Raw genomic sequence first — 26,571 nt, 5'->3', positions numbered from 1 at the left:
TTTTTCCGTGTCTGGGGCAGGGTTGTTTAACATCTTATGAGGACCATCTTTTTATAACCTGTCTCTCTGATTTAGCAAAAAGCAAGCTATATCCAGGCCTTGTTAAAAACTTCCTTGTTTCTCTTATCAATCATAATTCTGTTTTTAATAATCCATTAAATCTCTCTGTATATCCAGCAGCTATAGGATTGTGGGCTAGATGGTAATTCCATTGTAAGTCCCGTAGATCACAGAGCTTTTAAACTAAGGTGGCTGCCAAATGAGTTCCCTAATCACTTTCTACTGTTACTGGTGCTGCAAAGTGAACTGCCCTTGACTCTAGAGCTCTTAGTGTTGCATGAGCTGATGGGCTAGAGGCAACCAGAGCTATCCCTAATCCTGTATATGGGTCTACCATGGTAGTGGTATATATCTGTTGATAGCTGTGATTTCAAGGTCCTGTAAAGTCTATTTGTATAGTAAAATTAAATGTGGTAGGCTTGTGGTATGTATCTATTGATGCAGTGTACCTGTGTTTATGTATCACCTCTTTACATGTGATGCATTCTTTTAATGTTCTTTTTATTTCTTGCCAAATAACTTTTAAGATTTCTTTCAGTGAACCATTTATATAAGGCGTGTGTTCCTATGTATGCTTTCTATGTATTTCCATAATTGTATGTGGAGTTATTAGTATTTCTGTTATTTCCTTATCTATGTGATACTAGTTTCCTGTCTTTTTAAATTTCTGTTGGTATTACTTTGAGTACCTCCCATTTTCCATCCCTATCTCTTTGTAACATTACTGGTGGCAATGTGTGTCTCCATCCTTTCTTATTTCTTTTTAATTTTAATTTTAAACCTTCCTTTGTTTCTGTTGCCTTAATGTCTCTTGTCAATGCATCAGCCTCATATTTTGATACCTCTGTGTTGACTTCTTTATGTGCTGACACATGTGTAACAAATTTTAATTTTCTCTGAAGCTATATATAATTCTTCCCAATATTCTCTTGACCATATGTCTTTGGCATTTATTTTAGAATCATTTCTTGGCCATTTTCCTGACCATAGGGCTACTGCCCATGAGTCAGTAAAAATATATATGGTGCTTTGATTCTCCTTTAATGATTTTCTTACAGCCAATACTACTGCAGTTAATTCTACATGTTGTGCAGATTGAGTCCTACCTTTCTCCCTGAGTATCAGATTGTCCCGGGTCTCTGTGCTACAGCTGTCAGTTGTTCTTCCAGAGACTGTGGAGGCTGATGTCTCTGTAAACCAGGCATTTGATAGACGTTTGGACAAGGGTGGGTCCTGTTTCCCTAAGTTTTGAGTATGGATTTGCCTGCCCTTCCCTTGGAATAAATTCTGGCAAGTCTGTTTCCTTCTTATATATTTCCTCGGTGTGGAGTCTTGATTGTCTCTGGAAAGAGGTCTCTTGGATATACCATTTCCAAGTTAGTTTTGAATCAATTTGGATACCTGTCCATTCTTCTGGGCTCAGTTTTATCCAGTGGAGCAAGCGTATATGACTTGACACTGTTATTTTTTGATTTCCCGTTAGAGGTTCTATATTTTTTAAAGCTTCGTATAGCTACCATGTATGTTTTTCAAATATAGAATATTTGTGTTCTGAATATGGGAACTTTGTGGTCCAAAATCCTACTGGTAGAAAATTAGGTTTGTGTTCCTTCTTTGTGCACAGGGACCATGTACCATATTCTCTACTTACCAGTATTTCTTTCTTTCTTTTTTAAGATTTTATTTATTTATTTGACAGAGAGAGATCACAAGTCGGCAGAGAGGCAGGCAGAGAGAGAGAGAGAAGGCGGAAGCAGGCTCTCTGCTAAGCAGAGAGCCTCATTCGGGGCTCGATCCCAGGACCCTGAGATCATGACCTGAGCCGAAGGCAGAGGCTTAACCCACTGAGCCACCCAGGCGCCCCAGTATTTCTTTTTTAATGGTTCTCCTACTGCTGGATAGTATATTGTTTGAAATGTCTTAACAAAATCCCTTAATGTATCTAAAGCCTGTTGTTTTGCTCATTCAAAATTGGTGCCTTTTTAGTTATTTTGTAAATAGGTTTTAAGATTATATTAAGGTATGGTAGATGCTATCTCCAATATCCAAATGAGCCTTTAACTCTCTGTGCCTCTGTTTTATCTTTAGGTGGTCCTATTGCTTATATTTTATCTATTAACCTTATCTAGCATTTTCCTTCCTTCAGAAGACCATTGAATTCTTAGAAATTTACAATGAGTGTCTGGGCCTGATATTTTTTCATTGTTAATAGTCCATCCCTTTTCCCTTAAATCCTGTATTAACTTTTCCTTTTCTTGTCTTAATTGCTCCTTATTTTTTGTTGTTATGTTATCATAGACTATTACTAGAGATTTGTACAATGATTGCTCTATATGAGTGGACAGTATAGTATGTGCTATACTGGGCTCTTTAAATATCCTCGGAGCAACCTTACAAATTGATATTGTTTGCCTTCCCATGAGACTTTGGTGTATTCCTGGCTTTCTCCTATAATAGGTATTGCAAAAACCATGTCTGACATATCTATAGTCACATAATATTTTCCATTGTAACTAGTTATCTTTTAAATTACTTCTTCTCTGTCAGGTAATGCTCCCATTGATTTTGGGGATACTTTATTTAGATTTCTATAATCCGTTGTTACCCTATATTGTCTACTAGGTTTTAACACTGGACATGTGGGACAATAAAACTGGATGACATTCCTGGAATAATTGTACTGTCTTTTAATAATTCCATTATTTTTTCTGTTATCTCCTTACATACCCATTTTAATGGGTATTGTTTAGTAAATGATTCCCTATGGAGTTTGGGGAGTTCTATGCTAAGCGTATATTCTTATTTTTATTTCTTTTGAATGGCATCCATTCCTCATATAATTTTGGAATTAAATCCATTCCTGTAATATTTTCTAGCTGCAGTGCACTCACAAAAGTATGTCTCATAGGTTCTGTTCTTACATTAATACTTCTGTTTCTATGGATTTTTCCTCCTGATTCTTCAGCATTAATAGTTTTTCCTTTATTAGGTCTTTCTTTCTTTAATAATGATATTTGGGGTCCTGTACCTACCAAAAATATGTCTGTTCTTATTTCCTTTCCTATTTTTAATGCTAATTGCACATATGGCCTATTATCCCTGGATTTGGTGGCCTTCCAGTCATTCTGAGGTCCTCTCGTTTTCTATGAAGAACATTTTAGTTAATCTGTTGTTCCCTTTGCTGGTATACTTGCTCCTCTTTTAATGGTTTCAGTGAAATGTTTCTTTTTTCCTCCTCTTCTGTCTCTATTTTTGTATCAATTTCTATTATTTTCTGTATTTCTTGGCTCTCTGTTTCTAACTAATTTCTGTTCCATGTGACTTCTTATTGATATTTTGATTTCTTTCTGAATATATTCGTTGTTCCCTCTTTTTTTGATAGTTCAGATAATTTTGTGTCCACTATCTGCAAATGGTCTGCTCGTTGTGTTTGCAGATACCTGCACAGTATTATTACCTGTGGACCTTCTGGTGTGCTCTGTCTCTTTCCGCAGATGATTGCCTATGTGTTCATTTTGTGAGTAGTTCAGGTGCCCTTGAGGGCCTAGATACATCCCGCTCATGTGATTGCTGTTTCCTGAGCTGTCAATGTTATCTTATGTGTGCCTGATGATCTGCATGTATTTATTACATCTTGCATGGTATGGCATCCTGCTAGCACATTCATAAATGACATCTTTATGTTTTCCGGGACTCCTAACAGCAGTGCTCTTTTAATCCCGTTAGTGCCTGGCACCTCAAAGGATGTGGTGAATCTTCCCTGAGTGTCATAGATCAGAACCGGAATAACCAATTGGTGGCAATGCAGTTGAGCCTGCTCTAAGTCAGTCCAATTCTATTTATCTCCAAATTTCGTGGGGTCTAGATAAGAGTTTACTTTTCTCCATGCCAAAGCAATCCAGTCCCAGAGTGATAGAATTTTGGTGGTTTATTTCTCCTTCATTTCCTTGGTTTAAAGAGGGATTTTCAGCTAAAGAAGATATCTGAGGCACCTCTGCCCCGATAATGCTGTTGTATTTGCCCCATTATCCCATACATGAAGCATCCAGTCTGTATCAGATATATGTTTTTGACAAAAATCTGTTCTAATCTTTTGAGGTGGAGCACGACTGTATTCTCTTGTCCTCTGCTATTTCCACAGGTTTTCTCCTTGTCCATTACTGTAACCCGATACTTTCTTCCTGGTAATTATAGGTCTGCTGTTATAATTTATCCTCCTTCTGGCCCCCCTGCCCCAGGGTCATCATAGTCTCCTGGATCCTCAGGATGGGGGTCCTGGGGTCCTAAGGGGTTATTGTCCTTTAAATTTTAAATTATTCATTGATTTGGCCTGCCTTATTACTTAATTAGCTAGCCCTTTGCCCTTTGTCTGCCCTGGCCTAACTGCAAGATGGTTTTTATCGGTAAGATGGGAACCTCTGCAGTGGGCGCCTGGGACACTAAGGGCTTTACATTTTTAGAATCCTTCAGATCCATGACTGCATCTCCTGGTGTCCTGATTGTGAGCTTCTTTCTAACTTCTAATTCTACGGAGTTCCACAGGTCTTCTATACAATGTATAGAAGTACAAAGTATACAAAGTATATACAAAATATGGTGTCAGGCCTCTGGGCCCTTTTCACCATCCTTTTTAGGCTTTTACCTAGTGCACACATCTTTCTTCCTTTTTTATAACCTAGCAGCTGCTATATACAATTTCTTAACTATGTAAAGCTCTAGTTCCCACTTATACCCTAGGATATTTATACAGATTTTTCAATAATTTTTGTTCACGCCTTTCTGCCAAGTTATAGATTAATTTGGCCAGTAGTGGCATATATCTTTGCAGTACCTACAAATGATTTAATTTTTCTTGGCCCTCCAAGTGCCTATCTGAGGCAGTGTCCCTTGGTCTCAGCTTTGGCTAGTTCTGTCTCGTGCCTGACAGACAAAGGCGTAACCCCAGACATCTTTGGCTGCTGACTGCTCCCTGCATAGAACCGGTCTTTCTTTCACCTGCCTGGGCCAATACCTTAGGATTTCATTCTCAGTGAGATTCTGGGGAACTCTGTACTCACATAAATTTATTGCCCAGTTTATTATTTTCAGTTCAGCTATAGTCAAATTCAAGCAAGACTTTAGGAGTCTTTTCTGATTCTTCTAAAATTTCTAACACATGATGAGTCAATGACATTGAATCCTGCCAGCAACATGAGTTGTGTCTTTCTATGATGTCAGTTTTATTCAGTCATAAGCAAAGTTAAATCACAGTCAGAAACCAGGTTCAGGATTCCAAACTCAGTGACAGTTCACTATGTGATGAAACTAGGCTCCTTACAAAGCACCCAGAGCAGGAGAGAAGACAAGGCGCACAACAAACAAGGTAGCCCAAGGGCGCCTGAAGTGAAGGAACTGTGTGAAGTGAAGGAACTGTGTGGTTGAGGCAAGGCCTCCATCTGGTCTGGGTCAGCTCTCTGCACTCACTGCTTCTGATGTTCAAGTGGTGAAGGCTCTACGTTCTATTTGGAGATTAATCATGCAGAGCCTTGGCAGCAAGGTCTGAAGAGTCTGACGGTTTGCTGCCAAAATCCTTCCCTTTTTAAAGAGATTTAATGAGTTTTGGGTCTCTGCAGACCTCTTCTGGTTATTCTCTTATCAGTTCTGGTGGTGTCAGCTGACATGTGTCCCGGATGATATCTCCTAGGGGCAGTACCTGAACTACTTGGGTCATTGCTTGACACAGGGCCCTGCTTGACGGAAGAGACTCCATTTTACTCTCTACAGTAAGGAATTCCTCCCTATTTGGAAAAAAGTAGAAAAAGGACAAATAGGGATATATTAAAATTCATGTTTTCTGATCTGTAAGAGAGCACTATTCTTCTTACATGATTTTATGAAAAATTTCATGCCACTTGTTTATAATTTTGAATTACTTTCTTTTATAACAAGTGGTCTTGTGAGACTTTTATTCTAAGGAGAACCTTTTTTTTTCTGATTTTAAGAGTGATCTGGGGCACCTGGGTGGCTCAGTGGGTTCAGTGTCTGACTCTTGATCTCAGCTCAGGTCTTGATTTTGGGGTTATGAATTCAAGCCCTGTGTTGGACTCCACGCTGGGCATGGAGTCTACTTAAAAAAAAAAAAGTAATCTGTGTTTTTTTAATAAATAATTTAATAATACCAAAGTATAGGAAATACACAATGAAAGATGCTCTATCATTTTACCCTCCTCAGGTAGCCATTATTGATAATTTGTTAACTTTACATACTCTTTTCCTATATAAATGTGAATGCATGTGTATATGTATTGTGTATAAGTGTGTGAACACAGATACACTTATTTTTACTATCTACTTTTTTCAGTAAGAATAGACTTTATTCATATAGTTCTACATGGTTACGTAGTTAATACTGTTTTATGTGGCTATACCATAATTTCTTTATTGAGTCAACTAATGACGGCTGTTTAGGTTGCTTCTAATTTTTGTTTATAAGTGGAATTGTTGGGATAGAGTATTCATGTTAAAAATTTTGACACATATTATATACCTTCCACAAATGTACCAGTCTGTACTTCTACCAGCAGGGTAATCAAATTCTTGCTGTGCTGACATTGGTTGCTAGCAAGTATTATAATCCTGGTTAGTCTGATGGGCGTAAAGTGCCTTCTTCTTCTTCTTCTTCTTTTTTTTTTTTTTAAGATTTTATTTATTTATTTGAGAGACAAAGAGCATGAACAGGTGTGGGGTAGAGGGGCAGAGGGAGAGGAAGAAGCAGACTCCCTGCTGAGCTGGGAACCTGATGTGGAACTCAATCCCAGGACCCTGGGATCATGAACTGAGCAGAAGACAGATGTTTAACTGACTGAGCCACCCAGGTGCCCTAAGTGTGAAGTGCTTTTAAAGTTTTAATTTGCATTTCCTTTGGTTATTGTGAGGTTATATTTTTTTCATTTTCTGTATTTCATGGCTTTTATGAGTTGCCTGTTACCAGACTTTGTTCATATTTCTGTTGGTTTTCTAATATTTTGTTGTTGTTAGAACTTTTTATAGATATAAATACTGTGGCTTCAGATTTGATTAATTTGCAGAGATTGTCCTGATATTCCTGTTTAATTTAAATTTTATTACCCTAGTTCCTTCCAGGTGGTACTTTATGCCGAGGAAAAACCAATGAATGTGATGTTCCAGAATACTGCAATGGTTCTTCTCAGTTCTGTCAGCCAGATGTTTTTATTCAGAATGGATATCCTTGCCAGAATAACAAAGCCTATTGTTACAATGGCATGTGCCAGTATTACGATGCTCAGTGTCAAGTCATCTTTGGCTCAAGTAAGACATTTTAATTTTAATTGTAATTGGTTGTTTTGATTTTGTGCTTCAGTTTCTGTTAAAAATGTAAAGACAACATTATTGATAAAATTTCAGTTTTCTGAAATTCCTTCCTTCTTCATGACCAGTCCTCTTCATGAATTTGATATGTGCAAATTCAGTTGATGGTTTTTACTTTTCATTCCCTCTCTTTTTATCACCTTTCTATTCTATATATATAAACAATAAATATATATTTACTTAGTATCATGTTCTAGTTTTAATAATTTCATATAAAAAGTATGGGTTTATATACATATGGGTCTGCTATTTTCATTGCTCACTTAAAATGTTTTTGATATGTTTGATTAAAATGTCAATATATTATGATACATTTAGATCACAGTACATTAGAGTATTTTATTATGTAAATGGAATCCATTCTTGTGCTGATGGATATTTAGGATGTTTGAAAGTTTCCCGTTTTCTCTATTTAAAGTTTTCATTTTTATCAAAATTTATGTACATATAAAGAGCCAGATTTTTAAAAATAAGTTTTTATGAAAAAGTGTGCTTCCACCTAATAGCCCCATTCACTGGGGCAACCACTTTTCACTTTTTCTAGCTGATTATTCCATTATTTGCTTCAGGTCTTTAGATAATCTCTTGGTAATGCCATTTTTTGATTTTTCCATTCTAGGTATTAACCATTAATTTCTCACTATGGAAGATGAGAATTTAAAATTCTTTCCTCCTTTTAACCCTTGTCAACTGCCATCATATTCTTGGTCTTTTTCCATTCTTCATTCTTTTACTGTGGATTATTATGATTTTAGTTAAAGCTCTGCGGATTGATGTGATACTATGATTTATAATTAGAAAAATATATTTGATCTTCGTCCAGTTCCTGGCATCAAGCTTTTGAAACTTTTGGAATTTCCCAAGTGATGAAAGCTATAAATGTATCTTTTGTTGTGTTAATAAAATAACATTTGGAAAGCTCCTAGGTAACCCAAGGGTGGGGGCTGGTTGCCCAGGGAACCAACCAGTGTGATTAGAGGGTTAGAACTTTCAGTTCCCCCACCTCTAGGAAGGGGAGAGGGGCTAGAGATTGAGTTAATCACTAATGGCCTGTGGTTTAATCTACCATACCTATGCAGTGAAGCCTCCATAACACCCCAAAAGGATAGGGTTCTGAGAGCTTCCAGCTTGGTGAACAAGTGGATAGTCTGGGAAAGTTGTACTTGGAGAAGGTATGGAAGTTTCAAGCCCCTTTCCTCACACCTTCCCCTATGTATCTCTTCCATCTGGCTATTCCCGAGTTATATCCCTTTACAAAAATTAGTAATCTAGTAAGTAAAAATGTTTCTCAGTTCTGTGAGCTTGCTCTAGCAAATTAATTGGACCCAGGAAGTCGGTTGTGGGGACTTCTTTTTTTTTTTTTTTTTTTTTAAAGATTTTATTTATTTATTTGAGAGAGAGAGACAGTGAGAGAGAGCATGAGCGAGGAGAAGGTCAGAGAGCGAAGCAGACTCCCCATGGAGCTGGGAGCCCGATGTGGGACTCGATCCCGGGACTCCAGGATCACGCCCTGAGCCGAAGGCAGTCGTCCAACCAACTGAGCCACCCAGGCGTCCCGGTTGTGGGGACTTCTGATTATAAATACATTTATGACAAAAAGGAAGAAATACTCATGACAATTGAAGTCCTAGGTTCTGTAACTGGTCATGTGGTCATAGTTTGTAGGTTTAACAACTTTCTTCATTATCCATTCCATATATCCTTTGTCTTCACCAAGCACATCAGTAGGTCGTAGTTTTTAACCTGTAGACCCAAACTTTTATTCTTGAAGGCTCTGGGCTGCGCGACCTGAATTGGGTTGCTGTAGCTTTCCATTGGTCTCAGTCACAGGGCATACTAAGAGTCATCCTATGAGGTCTCCACGGAGATTCTCCCTTATCTCTGTTGTGTGTAGCTGTCCAGTGCTACTTTGGCACAATAGAGAAGTAGACTACTTTCCTACCTGGTAGTAAAGTTCAGACAGCAGTAACTCCCTTCTTTGTCTGTTCATTCAGAAGTATGAGAAGTGTAAAATGGCTGGGTTTAAGTCTTTTTTTTTTTTTTTTTTTTTTTTTTAGATTTTATTTATTTATTTGACAGATAGTGAGAGAGGGAATACAAGCAGGGGGAGTGGGCAGAGGGAGAAGCAGGCTTCCAGCCAAGCAGGGAGCCTGAAGTGGGGCTCGATCCCAGGACCCTGGCATCAAGACCTGAGCCAAAGGCAGATGCTTAACGACTGCGCCACCCAGCCACCCTATGTTTAAGTCTTAACATCTAGTTCAGTAGAATCATTGTTGTGTTTCCTGATGGAAGCATTCCTCTTGGAACTGAGACCTCTAGGCTAGCAGGAACATAAGGTGGTAGGAACAGGAAGCAAAAATTTTGCTAGAGGGTCACTAGGAGAAAGAGTGGTGCCACTTCCACTTCTAGGTCATGATTTCTGGACCAGTGGGGCCTGATGTAACAACTTATCTTTCCCTTTTGAAAGGAACTATAGATATATCCCACACCACCAGCCCCTAGAAATTTCACAGAGATAGAAGACTCCTGATTTTTTCTCAAAAAAAAATCAGAGGTGCTTTCCACCTCTGACATGCAGTTTGTCTTACCGATTGATCTACAGTGTTGCTACTTCTTGCTCACTAGATTCAGTCAGGATAATGGCATCCATGGAATGGATGGAATTATCTTTCTTCTACAAGATAAGAAAAAGTCAATCAAGATCCCCCCAAACTAATTTATGGTGTAGGGCTGGAGAGTTGCTGTACCCCTGAGAGAGGACCTTGGAGGTGTGTTGCTGGCCCCGCCAGCTGAAAGCAAAGTGTATCTGGGGATCGTTAGCAGCTGGGGTGGAGAGAACAGTACCTGCCAGGTCAGCAGCTGCGTCCCAGGTGCCGGGAGATCCATGAATGTGCTCAAGCAATAGAACCACAGTAGCTAGAGCAGCAGTTACCTCCCCAGCTGCTTCAGCTCCTGATAATCCACTCTTGTTCTCCAAGATCTGTCTGTCTTCTGCACAGGCCAGATAGCTTAGTTGACCTGGATTACCTTTCCAGTCCTTAATGGTGGTATTGACTTTGCAGTGGTTCCTGGATTGTGGTATGTATTCCTTTTGGTTTACTGTTTTCCTAGGTAGTAGCAGTTCTAGTGGCTTCCAGGTGGCCTTTCCTGCCATAATGGCCCTGACTCCACAGGTCAGGGAGCCAGCTTGGGGATTCTGCTAGTTGCTGATTGTGTGTGTTCCAGTCGTGCATTTTGGAACTGGGGAAATAAGCCCAGGATGGGTTTGGGACGCAGTGGGCCTCCTGTGAGTGAGGAGGACCTGAGCTGAAGCTCCATTGATAGCTGACCTCCATAGCTCCCTACTTTGACTGGTAGGCCACCGTGATGTTTTGGGTCTTCTGGATTCAGTGTCGGTTCAGAGCCAGTGTCCAGTAGTTCCTGAGAGGTCTGATGATTTTCGTTTTGTACAATGCCGGGTTACCCTGGTATATGGCCATAGATCCTGTTGGGGAAGGATTGGAGAAAGAGTAAGAGTATACATTTTGGGCCGTGAATCAAGTGTCTACCTGAAGAGGACCAATCCTCCTGTTCATGTAGGGGGTTCTGGGTGTGTAATAAGGCTCAAGTTTGGCAGTTGCAGACTTGCAGCCATAGGTCTGTGCAAGTCAGACTTTTCTGATTGCTTCTTTTTTTTTTTTTTTTTAAAGATTTTATTCACTTATTTGGCAGACAGAGATCACAAGTAGGCAGAGAGGCAGGCAGAGAGAGGAGGAAGCAGGCTCCCTGCTGAGTAGAGAGCCCGATGCGGGGCTCCATGCGGGGCTCTATCCCAGGACCCTGGGATCATGACCTGAGCTAAAGGCAGAGGCTTTAACCCACTGAGCCACTTAGGCGCCCCTGATTGCTTCTTTGACTTTGCTGTTTGTTATGCCAAAGGGATATCAAGTAGCTATAATGCAGTAGTTCTGGTGAAAAAACATAGGGAGTGTACATTGAGGCCTGGCAGCACCTTTTGTTAGTCTGGTTTTTATTACACACTGATGCTGTATTCCTGCAGTGATAGTATTTATTGTATGGCATCTCTTGTTTCCTTCCTCGGGTTCAGGTGATTGAGGTTCTCAAGGAAAAGGTTGCTTTCAGCATAATGAGGCAGATTGCTTTGTTTGATAATTGACACTGATGGGCTTATGCCCCAACCGTGCTGGGATCTTGTTTTCCTATCTTCTTCTGTTTCTCTCTTGAGTCTGTAAAAACAGCAACAACAAAACGTTCAAGTGAATCAATAAGTGAGCACTAGATGTTTGTTGAAGCTTGTTGTTAAGGCAACAGAGAGTTACTAACAGCTTTTCTGTATCTTTCCAGAGAGATACTGGTAAACTACATCCATAACTAAATCAGGGCATGGGACACTTAGTCGGGGATTAATACATATTTAAAAAAGAAAAGAAAGAGGAAGGGACAGAGAAGAAGGAAAGGAAAGGAGACCCGAATCCTCGGTTTTTATTTTTATTTGTCTCAGTTAAGAAGATCAGTTATGGGTACCTGGGTGGCTCAGACAGTTAAATGTCTGCCTTCAGCTCAGGTCGTGATCTCCAAGTCCCGGGTTTGATCCCCATATAGGGCTCCCAGGTGAGCAGGAAGTCTATTTCTTTTCCCTCTGTCTCTCCCCCTGCTTGTGGTCTCTCTCAAATGAATAATAAAATTAAAAAAAAAATGAAAAAGAAGCTCCTTCATGAGTATTATGCTAGATCTCTCAGAAACGAGATGTTGACTTTGATCAGATTTCTGCTGCCTCTAGTTTCTGTCTCTTGTTGTGTTACAGCCCTTATCTTACGGTGGGTCAGAAAGGGATTGAGCGAAGAGGACTAAAAAATTAAATGGGATGTATTTGTGTTAATCAGGTCATAGGATAGAATAGTGGAGATCTGTCAACTTCTGATCCATTTTGCAAAAATAAGCCACTCATTGCAGACTAAAAAATTATAACAGTTACATTTTAACAAATTGAATACTGTTATTTAGCAATGATGCCATCTTCATGGAGGCCTACGGAAAAGCGTAGGACTAAGTGAACTAGACTTTTCTTTTTGGAGATTATCTGGAATTTGTAGAGCTTCTGTTCTGTGGAAGGGCCCCTCTAGGGATGCTGCCACGTGCTGTTTGCCCTGTGTGGAAGGTTTCCGTTCCCTTTCCATGTCATGTGGTCCTCTGCCTCTTTCTCGTTCCAGCTCCCCCCACCCCGCCCCACAGTCATTTTCTTTTAACCAAAACAGCATAGCAATAGATGTGTAAGATAGACAAGTGAACTACTTTTTTCAGTAGAAAGCACTGGCATTTTGGCTTAAAAATATTTTCAAGGAAAAAAAATATTTTCAAGGAAAGTTTTTTAGGAATGTGTAATTGGCAGGTGAACTGAACATGAAGTGCTAACACTTACATAAGGTGGAAGAAAGCAAGAATGGTTCGCTATTTCCTCAGCTGTCATGGTTGTTTGCCAATCTGTCTTGTGAGTGGGGGGCATCTAAATTCAGCATCCAAATGTGATAAATGAAAAAAACCGGTAATAATTGCTGGCGGTGTTTTCATCAGCCCTTCCCAGCCTGATCTAACGAGGCAGCAGGTACGTGTTGGAGAGGCTGAGAACACATACTCCGAGACCACCACCAGGCTGTGCGCACCTTTTCATTTATTTGTAATTTCATCTTGTTTAATGGCATTTCTTTTAATGACTTTTCTTTGAGCCCAGGCTAACTTTTAAATACTGTCTAAGCTTTACTTTTACATTTCGTTGTTAAGCATAAAAGTGGAACAAAAATGTTCTACCTGTGAGGCTTGAAACATTTTAGAAGGTGTTAAGGCAGTTCATTCTGGTGTGTGGGTTGACATAGGGAATACTTCTATTTCTGCATTAAATTGCCATACTTTTTTTTTTTTTTTTTAATGTTACAGAAGCCAAGGCTGCCCCAAGAGATTGTTTCATTGATGTGAATTCTAAAGGTGACAGATTTGGCAATTGTGGCTTTTCTGGCAATGAATACAAGAAGTGTGCCACTGGGTAAGTGAAGGCAAGGCTGTGAAGGAACGTGCAAGAGTGTAAGACCAGTCATCTCTAATATCTTTTATAGTTCCTTGCAACTGCTTACTCTCTCCCCCTTAAGTACTGAAATTTTCAAACTTAAATATTTTCTAACAAAGCTTTAGAGGGACTCTGAAAACTAGTAAAATAATTAATTTCTTTTGATGTTCATTGCCTAAAATCTAACAGGTTGTAGAATCTTTGGTTTTCTTTATTCTACAATAAGAACCTCAAATAAACATTCTTCCTCTTCTTTTTTGTCATTAAAAGATTAGATTGATAAATGTGTAAATAAAGGTACCTGCAGTCTTCATTCTGGGTGTTGTTATGTTCTTGCTCTCTGTAATTTTTTTTTTTATTTTTCATTTTTAAAAAGATTTTATTTATTTATTCATCAGAGAGAGAGCACAAGCAGCAGGGAGCAGCAGGCAGAAGGAGAAGCAGGCTCCTCACTGAGTAGGGAGCCCGATGCAGGACTCGATCCCAAAATGCTGGGATCATGACCTGAGCCAAAGGCAGATGCTTAACTGATGCTTGACCCAGGCGTCCCACTCTCTATAACTTTAAAGCGACAGATTAAAACTTTCTTGTTTCTGTAGTATTTGTGTATTAAATAATTAATAATTATTTAAAAATTGTAAATGAGAAAAAGGTCATCCATAATCTCCATGGGTATATATTTACTAATTTCAGTGTATTTCTTCCTCTCTTTTTGTTTCTGTGCACTATACATGCACACACTGATATTTTGTGTAATTGAAATTATTCTGAAATACTGTGCATCTCTTCTCCCGGCTCCACCCCCTACTTCACCAGTTAGTCTAAGCAACTGTAGTGAAACAATGTTTGCTAAGTAGAACAACAGTGATCTCCATGTTGCAAAATCCAACTGAAATTTTTAGGTCTTCATGCTACTTGACTTTTAGTAGCATTCAACTATGCTGACCATTTTGTTCTTGAAGAAACCTCCCTCTTTCCTTGGCTTCTGTGTGGAAATTTCTTCTAGTGTTCTTTTCTATGTTTCCAGTTGCTCTTTGAATGTGTTTATTTGTAGGCTCATCTTTATCTACTCAGCCATTAAATGCTGTGAGACACCAGCTGTGGCGGCCTACATGTGGTCCTTCTGCCACAAGGCCTCCGTCCATGCTGTTCCTTCTGGCTGGCATGTTCTTCAGTCCTCCACACCTTACGTTCAAAGACTTCCCCATCTTTCTTTCTTTTTTTTTTTTTTTTTTAAAGATTTTATTTATTTGTCAGAGAGAGGGAGAGAGAGCAAGCACAGGCAGACAGAGAGGCAGGCAGAGGCAGAGGGAGAAGCAGGCTCCCTGCCGAGCAAGGAGCCCGATGTGGGACTCGATCCCAGGACACTGGGATCATGACCTGAGCCGAAGGCAGCCGCTTAACCAACTGAGCAACCCAGGCACCCCCCCCCCTTTTTTTTAAGATTTTATTTATTTATTTGACAGACAGAGATCACAAGTAGGCAGAGAGGCAGGCAAAGAGAGAGAGGGGGAAGCAGGCTCCCCGCTGAGCAGAGAGCCTGATGCGGAACTCGATCCCAGGACCCTAAGATCATGACCTGAGCTGAAGGCAGCGGCTTATCCCACTGAGCCACCCAGGCGCCCCAACTTCCCCATCTTTCTTAACAGAACCAGATGCCCTCTTACCGGTGTTCTTACTGCTGTGTACCTTTCCCCCCTTAATCTTAGTCAATTTATTTTGTTCCAATTCTTTAGCAATTAGTTATTAATATATGGTGTATTTCACAGAATATTCAGAATTTACCTTTCTTGATACATAAAACAGAGTAGATGGAGGGAAAATTAAAAAAAAATCAAAGTATTTCAAAAGGGGATATGAACATGACTTTTGATATCTATCTTACATAGTTTTAAAAGTAGTTGTAGATATAAGTTCTCTTGTATTTATGTAACACTTTTTGGGGGGAAGTCAAATTATTATTCTTTTTTTTTTCCAAATTATTATTCTTAATATATTTTTAGTATTTTTAATTCCATGGGAAGGTTTTATGTCCAAACCACTGCCCTAAGAACGATCATTTCCAACTATCATGTAATACCTGGTCAATATTAAGGTTTCTCCAGTTGTCCTTAAATTGTGTTTCATAGCTGTTTTTTTCCCACATTAGGATCTGTTAAGAATCATACATTGCATTTAGTTGTTATGTCACTTAAGTCACTTTTAATCTAAAATAGTCTACTTCATTTTTTTTTTTCTTTTTAGTGATAGTGCCCTAAGGAAATAACTGGGCCAGTGGCCTTTTAGAATGGCCCATGATCTGGATTTGTTAGTTTCTTTCCATTGTTGTTTAACTTGTGTCTTATCCCTTGATTTCTCTATAAATCAGAAGTTTACAGTCTTAATTAAATTTAAAGTCTTAATTCAGGTTAAACATTTTAGGGAAGAATACTTCATAACTGGCACATTAGGTCAAGGAGGCACATAATTCTGGATAAATTCATTTTATTAGTGATACTAAGTGGCCATGACAAGATCTTGCAACTTGTAGAGTTGTTTTGCCCATTACAGCTATCAGATAATATGTGGAGGAGTGATGATTTTATACCATATGAATAGCCAGTTTCCCACCAGTGTTTTACTTTGTGGTTTTAGCATGCATTGATGATCCTTGCCAGAAGCAATTATTCTATTGAGGCTTGTAATAGAATTTTCCTTTATAATGTAAGAGTGACAATCTCTTAGCTTTGTTGGCTGCTTGCATTCCTTATTTTCTGAATTGCCTGTTTTGTATCTTTGCTAATCTTTTCTGTGGACATGGTTATTTTTTTTCTTACTGATTTGTAACCGCTTTTTAATATGTCACCAGTACTACACACGAAACCTAAGTATATCATAGGAATGTGAATTTTGGTAGGCTCCAACAGATGTTAACTTAGGTCTGCTTTATACTATGTTTTGTTTTAGAGATTTTCCTATCTAATTTCAACCAACTATGTGGATAGACATTGTTATTTATCTCTTGTTTTTCAGATGAAGGAACTGAAGCTGAGAAAGTATAAGCACTTTATTCAAGTTAACTAGTAAATAATTGGTGACTTAAGAATAAATGTAAAGTTGTGACAGAATTACTATCTCGAGTGCAGGATAGAGTGAAGAGGAGACTTAATAGTATATGCAAAAAGTAAATAGGGGTTTTAGCTAGTGATCAGTTCAAGGGCATCAATAATGTAATGTAGTTACCGTAAAAGCTACTGTAGGGTTGCCTGGGTGCCTTAGTAGGTTGGGCTTCTGCCTTTGGCTCAGGTCATGATCCCAGGCTCCTGGGATCAAGTCCTGTGTTGGGCTTCTTGCTTACTGGGGAGTCTGCTTCTCCCTCTGTCCCTCCTCCTGCTTGTGCACTCTCTCTCAAATACATAAATAAAATCTTTAAAAAAAGCTGCTGTAATCTTGGGCTTAATAGTAGTACAGTATCTAAAATAAAGGAAATGTGAGCTCCATTTTGTTCTTTGCTTATCAGACTATAACTGAAATTTCATGCCCTATTCTGAGTACTGTGCTTCAAGAGGCTGTGAGACAAATGAACTTTTTAGAGGGGGAGTTCCTTGTTCCATAAGAAATGATTGTAGGGTATTGCTCTGTTGAAGTAAGTATTTAGGAACTACATGATAATTGTCCTAAAATAGCTGCCATGTGGGAGAAGGAAAAGACATTAGCTGTGTGATCTCATGTGGAAGGTCTGGGACCAATGAGGAACAGTTTTAAGGAGATAGATTTTAACTCAAGAAGTAAAATAGTTTTGTGATATCTAGAATGAAAATTTTTAGGGACTAGTGAGTTAGAAGAGTAGGTGAATTTGAGGAAAATTACATCCTCTATCACTTGGCAGTGATACCGTAAAGGAGATTCAAGTGTAGGGTAGTTGCTTGGATCACAAGACAGTCAAGTAGAAGATTTCAATATAGCATCATCAGAGTTGATGGTAGTGGTATTGAGCATGTTATGAAAGGTTATAGGAAGGGTATTGAGCTAACACAGCCTTGGTGATAAGAATTATAGTTAGGCATACCTTCATAATGCTTGTTGTAATGCTGAACCAGTGAATTGAATTAGTGAATTAATAAGTTGAGTCTTTAAGTAACTAAGAGTTAACCCAAGCCAAGAAGTGTGGAGTCTTTTCTTACTTTACAGTACAGAATCTAATTTTCTCCCTACTGTAACTCTATAAGAAGTCACAATTAAATTTTGGTATAGTCTTATTATTTTGAAATAATATGTGTGAAAACATTTGCAAAGTTATATTTATAAACAACTTTTTCCTCAGACTTTTTCGAGCTCTAGACAGATAGTAAAGAGAGATTAGGTGTGGGGGAAGAAGAAGCATGAGCACCACCTGGTACCCTGCTAATCTCCATGTTAGCATCCACTTATCTCTTATCCATATTTGAAGAGAACTGCTTTGAAGTCTTTGCTCTCATATACTTTCTCTGTTGAGATTCCCTTCAGCTAAATATAAATAAACTTTCCTTATGTATCAAAATACACAATTTTCCTTTTGTATCTACACTGGGTATATTTTATGTTTGCATTATTCCTCTATCTTTATAGGAATGCACTGTGTGGAAAGCTTCAGTGTGAGAATGTACAAGATATGCCTGTATTTGGAATCGTTCCCGCTATTATTCAGACTCCCAGTAAAGGCACCAAATGTTGGGGTGTGGATTTCCAGCTAGGATCAGATGTTCCAGATCCTGGGATGGTGAATGAAGGCACAAGATGTGATGATGGAAAGGTAATCAAAATGATTTTTCTCTTTATGAAGTAAAGTTAAAAAAATTAAAAAAACCTTATACAAAGTAAGTTCTTTTCTGATTTATAAAAGAAATCGATATTTATTATAGGGATTTTAGAAAATACAAAGCCACCAAGGACAAAATTAAGAATGATTGTTATTCTACTATCCAGATTTCACTGACAGTCTGTATTATAGCCCCTGGTGTGTGTTGAAATATACTGTGCATATTTCTTTCTCTGATCAATGAGCTATAATTTATTAGTGAGTCTGCTGTGTGGGAGCACCTAGGTGATTGCCAGGGTTGTGTGGGTGTGTATGTTTGTGTGTTTCTGCACTAGAAATGGCAGAGTGCACTTCTGCCCATGCTCCCTGCTACCCTGATCACTGTGGTTTGGATCAGCTCCTCACTTCCTACCAGTGGTTTCTGTATGAGAAGATGAGTTAGGCCAAATTACTTTTTGGGGAGAATATATGTTAAGATAATTAAGAGTAGTGCAGAAACTGTAAGAATTCTTTAGCGATGCCATGAATTAAGAGCAGGTCAAGAAGAGTTATGGCAAACTTCAGTCATACAGAAGAGATACAGGGGAGCAGGAGTGTTGAGCAAGTTGAAGAAACCAACTTAAAGGAGAGTAGAAGAGGAGAAGGAGGGGGAGAGAACATAAATGACTAATAACACGACATGTGAAGAAGACAGGTGGACTTGCAAGTTACCTTAATGTCTACAGCTTTCTGTACCAATTCTGTCTCTTCCTTCTTCCAAAAAGACCCTTATATTTTTGTGCCTGCCTTTGCCACTATAAGAACTCAATTGCTGTAGTTACTATAAACAGTGCTAAGGCAAATAGCTTTATAAATAATACTTTCAGAATATTATGTTTGTTTTCTGAGGTTAAACTACTATAATGGGGTGTGCATGCTTTATTTACTTATTTATTTTTAAGATATATTTGTTTATTTGAGAGCGAGACCACGAATGGTAGGGGCAGAGGTTCCTTTTGTGATTTGCTTAAAAAATTGGTCTGTTTTCTTACTGATTTAAAAGAATTTTTATTAATTTATGTCATATATAATGTCATTTATATAACACATATATAATATATAATAGATATAAATATATATAGTATTTTTGCCTGGTTTATTTCTTGCCTCTTTCTTTAGTTTTTAGTAATTTTTTGCTATATTTGAATTTTTATATATTCAAATCCATTATTCCTTTCCTTTATGGTTTCTAACTTTGCTTAAATACTTTTGAAGATCTTTCTCAGTATAATATCAGATCATTATTCTCTGGTATTTTCTAGTAGATTTTATTTTTCATTTAATTCCCCTTTAATCTAGGAGAATGTAGAGTATATTCAGTATGAGGTTGGCATTCTTTTTCCCCTTTTATCATTTATTCATTCAGAAATTACCATTGTATGTTGAGTTCTAATGTCATTTTCTTCAGAATGGTTCATTTATAATCTCTCTCCTTTAATTTGAAGTCTTATTTAAATTAATCTTTAATTTGAAATCTTATTTAAATTACCTATTAAATTTGTATATATTCAAGCCTTCATTTCTGTTTTTTTTGTCTTTATGCTTTTGATATTTCTAACTACTCATGTTTGTACTGCCTTGTTTCAGTTTTTATTGGTTTCATAATATATTTTTAATATCTGGTCATGCAAATGCCCATTCAATCTTTTTTCCTACAGAAAAGTAGGAAAATCGATATTTTAATTCATTTATCATTCCAGATGAACTTGAGATAATTTTTGTCAGGGTATAAAAAATTAAAAATGTAATTAAAAAGCGCTTTTTATTTTGGTTGGGGTGACATTAAAACTTATAATAGGGAAAAGTGACATCATTACATTATTGAGTCTTCTGATAGGAACGCATTGTATGTGTCTCCATTTTTGGGAGGCCTTTTAAAGATTTAGATTTAGTCTTACAGGTTTTTCTGGTTTTTTTTTGTTTGTTTGTTTTATTGCTGGATGTATTTTTTTTAAAGATTTTATTTATTTATTTGACAGAGATCACAGGCAGGCAGAGAGAGAGGAAGGGAAGCAGGCTCCCTGCTGAGCAGAGAGCCTGATGTGGGGCTTGATCCCAGGACCCTGAGATCATAACCTGAGCCAAAGGCAGGGGCTTAACCCACTGAGCAACCCAGACGCCCCTGCTGGATGTATTTTTATTGCTATTATGAACAGCCCCATTTTCTTCTGTTAAATTTTCTAATTTGTTATGTTACAATTTCTAATTGGTTTTATTGGCAAGAAAAGCTATTTTGTTTGCATTTTTGACTAGGTATTATTGATATTCAGAAAAAAATTTGTTTGTATATGTTTATTTTGTTTCCAGCCATACACTTGGTGTCACATATTTCTATTAATTATATTAGAATTTTCTAGGTAAACAGTCATCATTTGTAAATGATAATATGTTCATTTCCTTTCTGATATTTACAATTTGGATTTGTTTTGGATATATATATATATTGGATAGATATATTTGATAATATATTATATATGCAATTTGTAATGGCAATGATAGCACTTCCAGAATAATTTCAAATACTGATAGCGTACATCTTTGTCTTGACCATCTTGGGATGGGAATACATCTAATCTTTCAGGTTATGTATGATTTTGGCTAATGGCTTGGGGTAGATGTATTTTTTCTTTAGTGAAGTATTGTTTTAATCCTATTTAATAAGAAAAAAAGAATGATTTTATATTTTATGAGTAGTTTTTTTGATATTAAAAATATTAAATATTTAAAAATATTAGATACTATTAAAGTAATCATTATTTACTTCTGACTTACTAATGTGTGCTGGGTTATCCCAATAAATTCCCTAACATTAAATTATCTCTACATTCCTGGAGCATCTGGTAACATTAAATTTTTCTTTAGATATATTCCTGGGCTAATTTCATTTTGTATTCTGTAACTGTATACTTTTGATGTTTTTTGCATTGATGAAATTTTACTCTGTGGATTATAATCAGTACTCTTAGGTCTCACAAAAACTCAGATAAGATTAAATTGAAGGATAACAAGAAATTAATTGATTTAAGTCAAAGAGTCCCATAAAGAGTTTTGGAACCCAGAATCACAAATAATGTTCCTGCAATTCTTTCTAGTATTTTTCATCTTTGCCTCTCTCTTATTGTCTTTGCCTCTCCCTTATTGGCTCCCTGTGCTTCTTCTGCCTTCTCCTGCCCTGGTTTTATTGAGATATAATTGAATATAACATGGTATAAGTTTAAGGTATAATAATTGTGATGATTCAATACATGTATTTATTGCAAAATGATTACCACGGTAAGGTTAATTGACACATCTATTACTTCACATAAATATATTTTCTTTTTTTTTTTTTTTTTGGTGGTAAGAACATTTCAGATTTATTCTCCTGGCAACTTTCAAGCATATGATATTGTTAACTATAATCATATGTTGAATATTAGATACCCAGAACTTCCTCTATAACTGGAAGTTTGTGCCATTGGATTGACGTCTCCTCACTTATCCTACTCCTCAACCTCTGAAAAACAGCATTCTACTCTCTGTTTCTGAGTATGACTTTTTTTTTTTTAAGATTGTACATGTCAGTGAGATCATACGATATTTGTCTTTCTTTTTCAGACTTACTCATTTAGATAATGCCCTCAAGTTCTATGCATCTTGTTGTAAGTGGCAGAATTGGTTGATCAGGAGTGTGTTGTTTACTTTTATTTATGTATTTATTTGTAAAGATTTAATTTATTCATTTGACAGAAAGAGCAAAAGAAGGTGGAGGCGTAGGTAGAGGGAGAGGGAGAAGCAGACTCCCTGCTGATCAGGGAGCCCAATGTGGGTCTCAATCCAGGACCCCGGGATCATGACCCGACCTAAAGGCAGATGTTTAACTGAGCCATGTCCTGTTGTTTACTTTCTACATTTTTGTGAATTTCCCATTTTCCTCCTCTCACAAATTTCTGATTTCAGAAATCAGAAATTGTGATTGGAAAAGATACTAGATATGATTTTAATCTTTTAAATTTGTTAAGTCTTGCTTTGGGGCCCAACATAAGTTGTATCCTGTAGAATGTTCTGTGTGTGCTTAAGAAGAGTATGTGTTCTGCTGCTGTTGCATGTTTGTTAGATCCATTTTGGTCTATAAAGTTCTTCAGGTCTGCTGTTTTCTTACTAAGTTTCTTTCTGATGATCTATCCAATGTTGAATGTAGGGTTTTAAAGTCCACTACTGTTATTATATTGCTGTTTCTCCCTTCAGTTCTGTTATTATTTGCTTTAAATATTTAGGTGCTCCCATGTAAGGTGCATAAATATCTAAAATTGTTATAGCCTCATGATGAATTGATTCCTTAATCCCTATTTCATGACCTTCTTTGTCTCTTGCAACCAGTTTTGACTAAAAGTCTATTATATGTAATATAAGTATAGCCATTTACATGGAATATCTTTTTCTGTCTCCTCACTTTCAACCTGTATGCACTTACAACTAATGTGAGCTTTTCTTAGGCTGCTTATTGTTGGATCTTAATTTTTTTTTAATTTATTCAGCCACTTTGTATTTTTAATTGGGAATTTAGTTCATTTATATTTAAAGCAATTATTGGTAGGTATTGATTGCCATTTCATTGTTTTTCAGTTTTTTTGTTCCTTTCTTCTGCTCTTCCTGTCTTCCTTTGTGATTTTTTTTTGTAGTGTATACTCTAATTCTTTTCTCTTTATCTTTTGCCTGTCTACTATATTCCTTCTCTTGTGGTTACCATAAGGCTTATATAAAACATTATGTAGGTATAAGTCTATTTTAAGCTGATAATAACTTACCTTCAATTGCATATACAAGCTCTACACTTTTACTTCTCTCATATTTTAAACTATTGATGTCATACTTTGCATTTTCTTATATTATGCATCCACTAATACGTTATTTTTATTTTTTAAGTTTTATACTAGAGATAAAGTGATTTTATACCATTATAGTATTAAGGTATTCAGAATTTGACTATGTATTTCCTTTTACCATGAGTTTTGTGGTTTTATATGTTTTCATATTGCTAGTATCCTTTCATTTCAACTTGGATTCTCTTTAACATTTCTTGAAAGGCAGGGGTAGTAGTGATGAACTCTTCCGTTGTTTGTCTGGGAATGTCTTTAGCTCTTCTTCATTTCTGAAGGACAGTTTTGCCATGTATAATATTTTTGGTTGGCAATTTTTTATTCTTGTTGTTCAGCACATTGCCTGTATCATTTCACTTTGTTCTGGCTTACAAGGTTTCTTTAGAGACATCCATTAGTAGCCATATGGGGGTTCCCTTATACGTGATGAGTCTTGCCACTTTCTCTTCCTTCTTCCAAAATTCTCTCCTTTTTGTCTTTTAATATTTGACTAATGTGTCTCAAAGTAATTTTGTGGTTGATCTTTCATGGAGTTCTTTGAGTTTCCTATACCTGAATGTCCATATTCTCCCATGATTTGGGGAGAGATCAATTATTATTTTTTTAAATAAACTTTCTACCAAGTTCTTCTTCAGGGACTCCTATGATATGAATGTTTGTTCATTTAATGGTGTCCCTTAATTCACATAGGCTTTCTTTATTCTTTTTCAAAAAAGTCTTTTTTCTTTTTGTTTCTCTACCTGGCTTTTTTTTTCTTTTCTTTTTTTTTAAGATTTTATTTATTTGAGAGAGAGAGAGAGCATGTGCACAAGCATGGGGAGGGGCATAGGGAGAGGGAGAAGCAGACTCCCTGCTGATCAGGGACCTGTTGGGGGGGGCTCGATCCCAGGATCCTGGGATCATGACCTGAGCCAAAGGCAGATGCTTAACTGCCTGAGCCGCACACGCACCCCATCTAACTGGTTAATTTCAAGCAGTGTGTCTTTGAGTTTGCTGATTATTTCTTCTGGATGAGTAAATTTGTTCTTAAAGCTCTCCATTACATTTTTCATCTGTCATTGTTTTCTTCACCTGCAGGTTTTCTTTTTCATTCCTTTTTATGGTCTCTACTTCTTTATTAAGCTCATTCTATTCATTCATTGTTTCTCTGATTTTGTTTAGAAGTCTGTATTCTCTCTCATTTCATTCACTTTCTTTATGATTATTAATTCTTTGTCAGGTAACCTATAGATCATCATTTCTTTAGCGTCATTTATCAGCACTTTATTAGTTTCTTTTGGTGAGGTCATAGTCCCCTGATTCTTCCATGTGGTATTATATTGATGGACGTGTATTTGAAGAAACAAACACTTATTCTGGTCTTTACAGATTGGTTTCATGAGGTAAGGTCCTCCTGTCTATTTTCTATGTTGATGGGATTACCTCTGGAATATTACTTGGGCTGGGTTGGAGCTGGTTACAGCTCCCCAGTGGGGTCTTGTTTTCAGGGGCTTTGGTAGGTATAGATGCTGACTGGTCCTTCAGTGGATTGAACTACCTTCAGTACCTTGTTCAGTAAGTAGGGTGGCCTTAAGACAAGGGTCTGCTTCAGAGTCTGCAGTTGGGTCTTCAGACACCAGCCTATTACCAGGTTCATGGACTGGTATGGCTCCCATTAGGGAGGGACCTGAGAAGATTGCTGTTTATTCACTTGATGGGTGCCTGAGTGGCCAGGACTGCTCCCTGACTAGTGGAAAGGACTAGAGCAGAAGATAGGGCTAGTTCAGGATCTCTTGATGTGCAGGGATGAGCATCTACTATTGGGTCTCTGTGCTGACAGGACAGCTTGTGGACTAAGGCTTGGAGCTTCTGAAACCTAGTACAGATCCCCTTCAGAATCTTTGGGATTGCAGGAGGTGGGTCCCTTGGTTGGGGGATCTGGTGGTATGGCTATGATGGGGCTGGAGCCAAGTTTAGGGCCCTTGAGGCTTTCTGGGGTTCTAGCTCAGAGTGTCTCTTTTTGGATCTTTGTGCCAGCAAGTGTATTCACAGACTGTGGTTGCTAGGTTCACAAGTATACGGTTCTTTTAGAAATGCTGGGGTGGTTGACAAGAGTGTCTCCCACTGGGACTGGACCTTTCAGGCTACTGGCAGACTGTGGCTTTGAAGAAACCAGAGCTGATTATAGGGCCTTTTCAAGTGCTCAAGGGGCACAGATGGGACTTTCTCCTGCATGGTCCCTGTGCCAACAGGCCTGTTCAAGGAGAGTGGCTGGGAGGGGACTGGAGTTGAGTATAGGGCCCTTTAAGATTCTATAATCTGTGTTTGACAGGTTTATCTCCAGAGGCTCCCAGACTGTGGTCAAGGGGGCCTAAAGTTCATGGACCACAGCTGGGACTGAGGTCCGTATACCTACTATTTGATGCACATGTGGGTGTGACTCCTTTCGGGTGCTTTGGTATTTGGTGCTGGTGACAGACCTAAAGCCAGATGGGTCTGTAGCCCTTCAGGGTATAGAACTGCTTCTGAGTCTATAGCCAGGACCATGGTTGGTAAGTCAGCTTCCTAGTGTAAAAGCCTAACTTCTCAAAATGGCTCTCCTTAGTCTTGGACTACACAGGGGTTTCATAATCTCCTATTTGGATCCCAGATCTCTTGCAAAGGCATTTTGTCATGGATAGATTTCAAAATATTATGTGTGTGGTGGGGGTTATTGTTAAGGGATGTTTTATGAGGTCATTTTGCTGATATCACTTCTCTCTTGTTGGCTTTATTCCTTCTAGTGCATACAGAAATTTACAATATAGCAGGAAAAAACCCTCATATTTTCCCAGTACCCTTGAGGTAGGTAGGGCTATTTTTCCCTCCAGCTATAAATCAAGACTTCCTGGGAAGGGAATATAAGGGACCACTTGAAGGGCCGGTTGTAATGTCCAGCAGTATAAAACAGTATGATTGGTGGGGTCTAGAATACAGGAATACAGGCTCTGCCACATGCTTAGTCCTCTTTTAAATCCGTGACTGTGAGGGGAGGTGAAGAGTTAGGTACGTTTACCAGAAAAAAGAGAGAGAGAGAGATGAGAAATCATACTGAATAGAATTAAAAAAGAAAAAAGGAAAAGAAAACAAGTCAACAAAATACAGAAACAAACAAAAAAATAAAATAGACATCATTGCAGTCAAATTTTATTATATAGTCTCTGCTTTCTTCAGCTTCAGTGCCTGAGACTAGTCATTACTGGTCATGTTTTAGTGTACTCAGGCTGCCATAAAATATACTAGCTCCCAGTTGGCTTAAACAACAGAAATTTATTTCTCATAGTTCTGGAGCCTGGTAAGTCCCAAGATCAAGGTGCCATTAAGGTACATTTCCTTCTTAGACCTCTTCTCTTGGCTCATAGGTGGTTATCATCTTACTGTGTGCTCACATG

General features: G+C 37.8%; 1 protein-coding gene across 1 annotated transcript in view; it reads left to right on the top strand.

The window, feature by feature from the left end:
* Window positions 1-26,571, top strand: part of ADAM9 (ADAM metallopeptidase domain 9) — a 151,811-nt gene that overhangs the window by 84,311 nt on the left and 40,929 nt on the right. The window contains exons 14-16 of the mRNA XM_044225334.1: window positions 7,173-7,368; window positions 13,360-13,465; window positions 18,074-18,257. Of these exons, the coding sequence (XP_044081269.1) occupies window positions 7,173-7,368; window positions 13,360-13,465; window positions 18,074-18,257 (486 nt within the window). The remainder of the gene's footprint in view (window positions 1-7,172; window positions 7,369-13,359; window positions 13,466-18,073; window positions 18,258-26,571) is intronic.

The sequence above is a fragment of the Neovison vison genome, chromosome 11 (genome assembly GCF_020171115.1).
Source record: "Neovison vison isolate M4711 chromosome 11, ASM_NN_V1, whole genome shotgun sequence".
Taxonomy (NCBI): Eukaryota; Metazoa; Chordata; class Mammalia; order Carnivora; family Mustelidae; genus Neogale; species Neogale vison.
The sequence above is the reverse complement of the archived record's forward strand: the minus strand, read 5'-3'. Positions and strand labels throughout refer to the sequence as shown.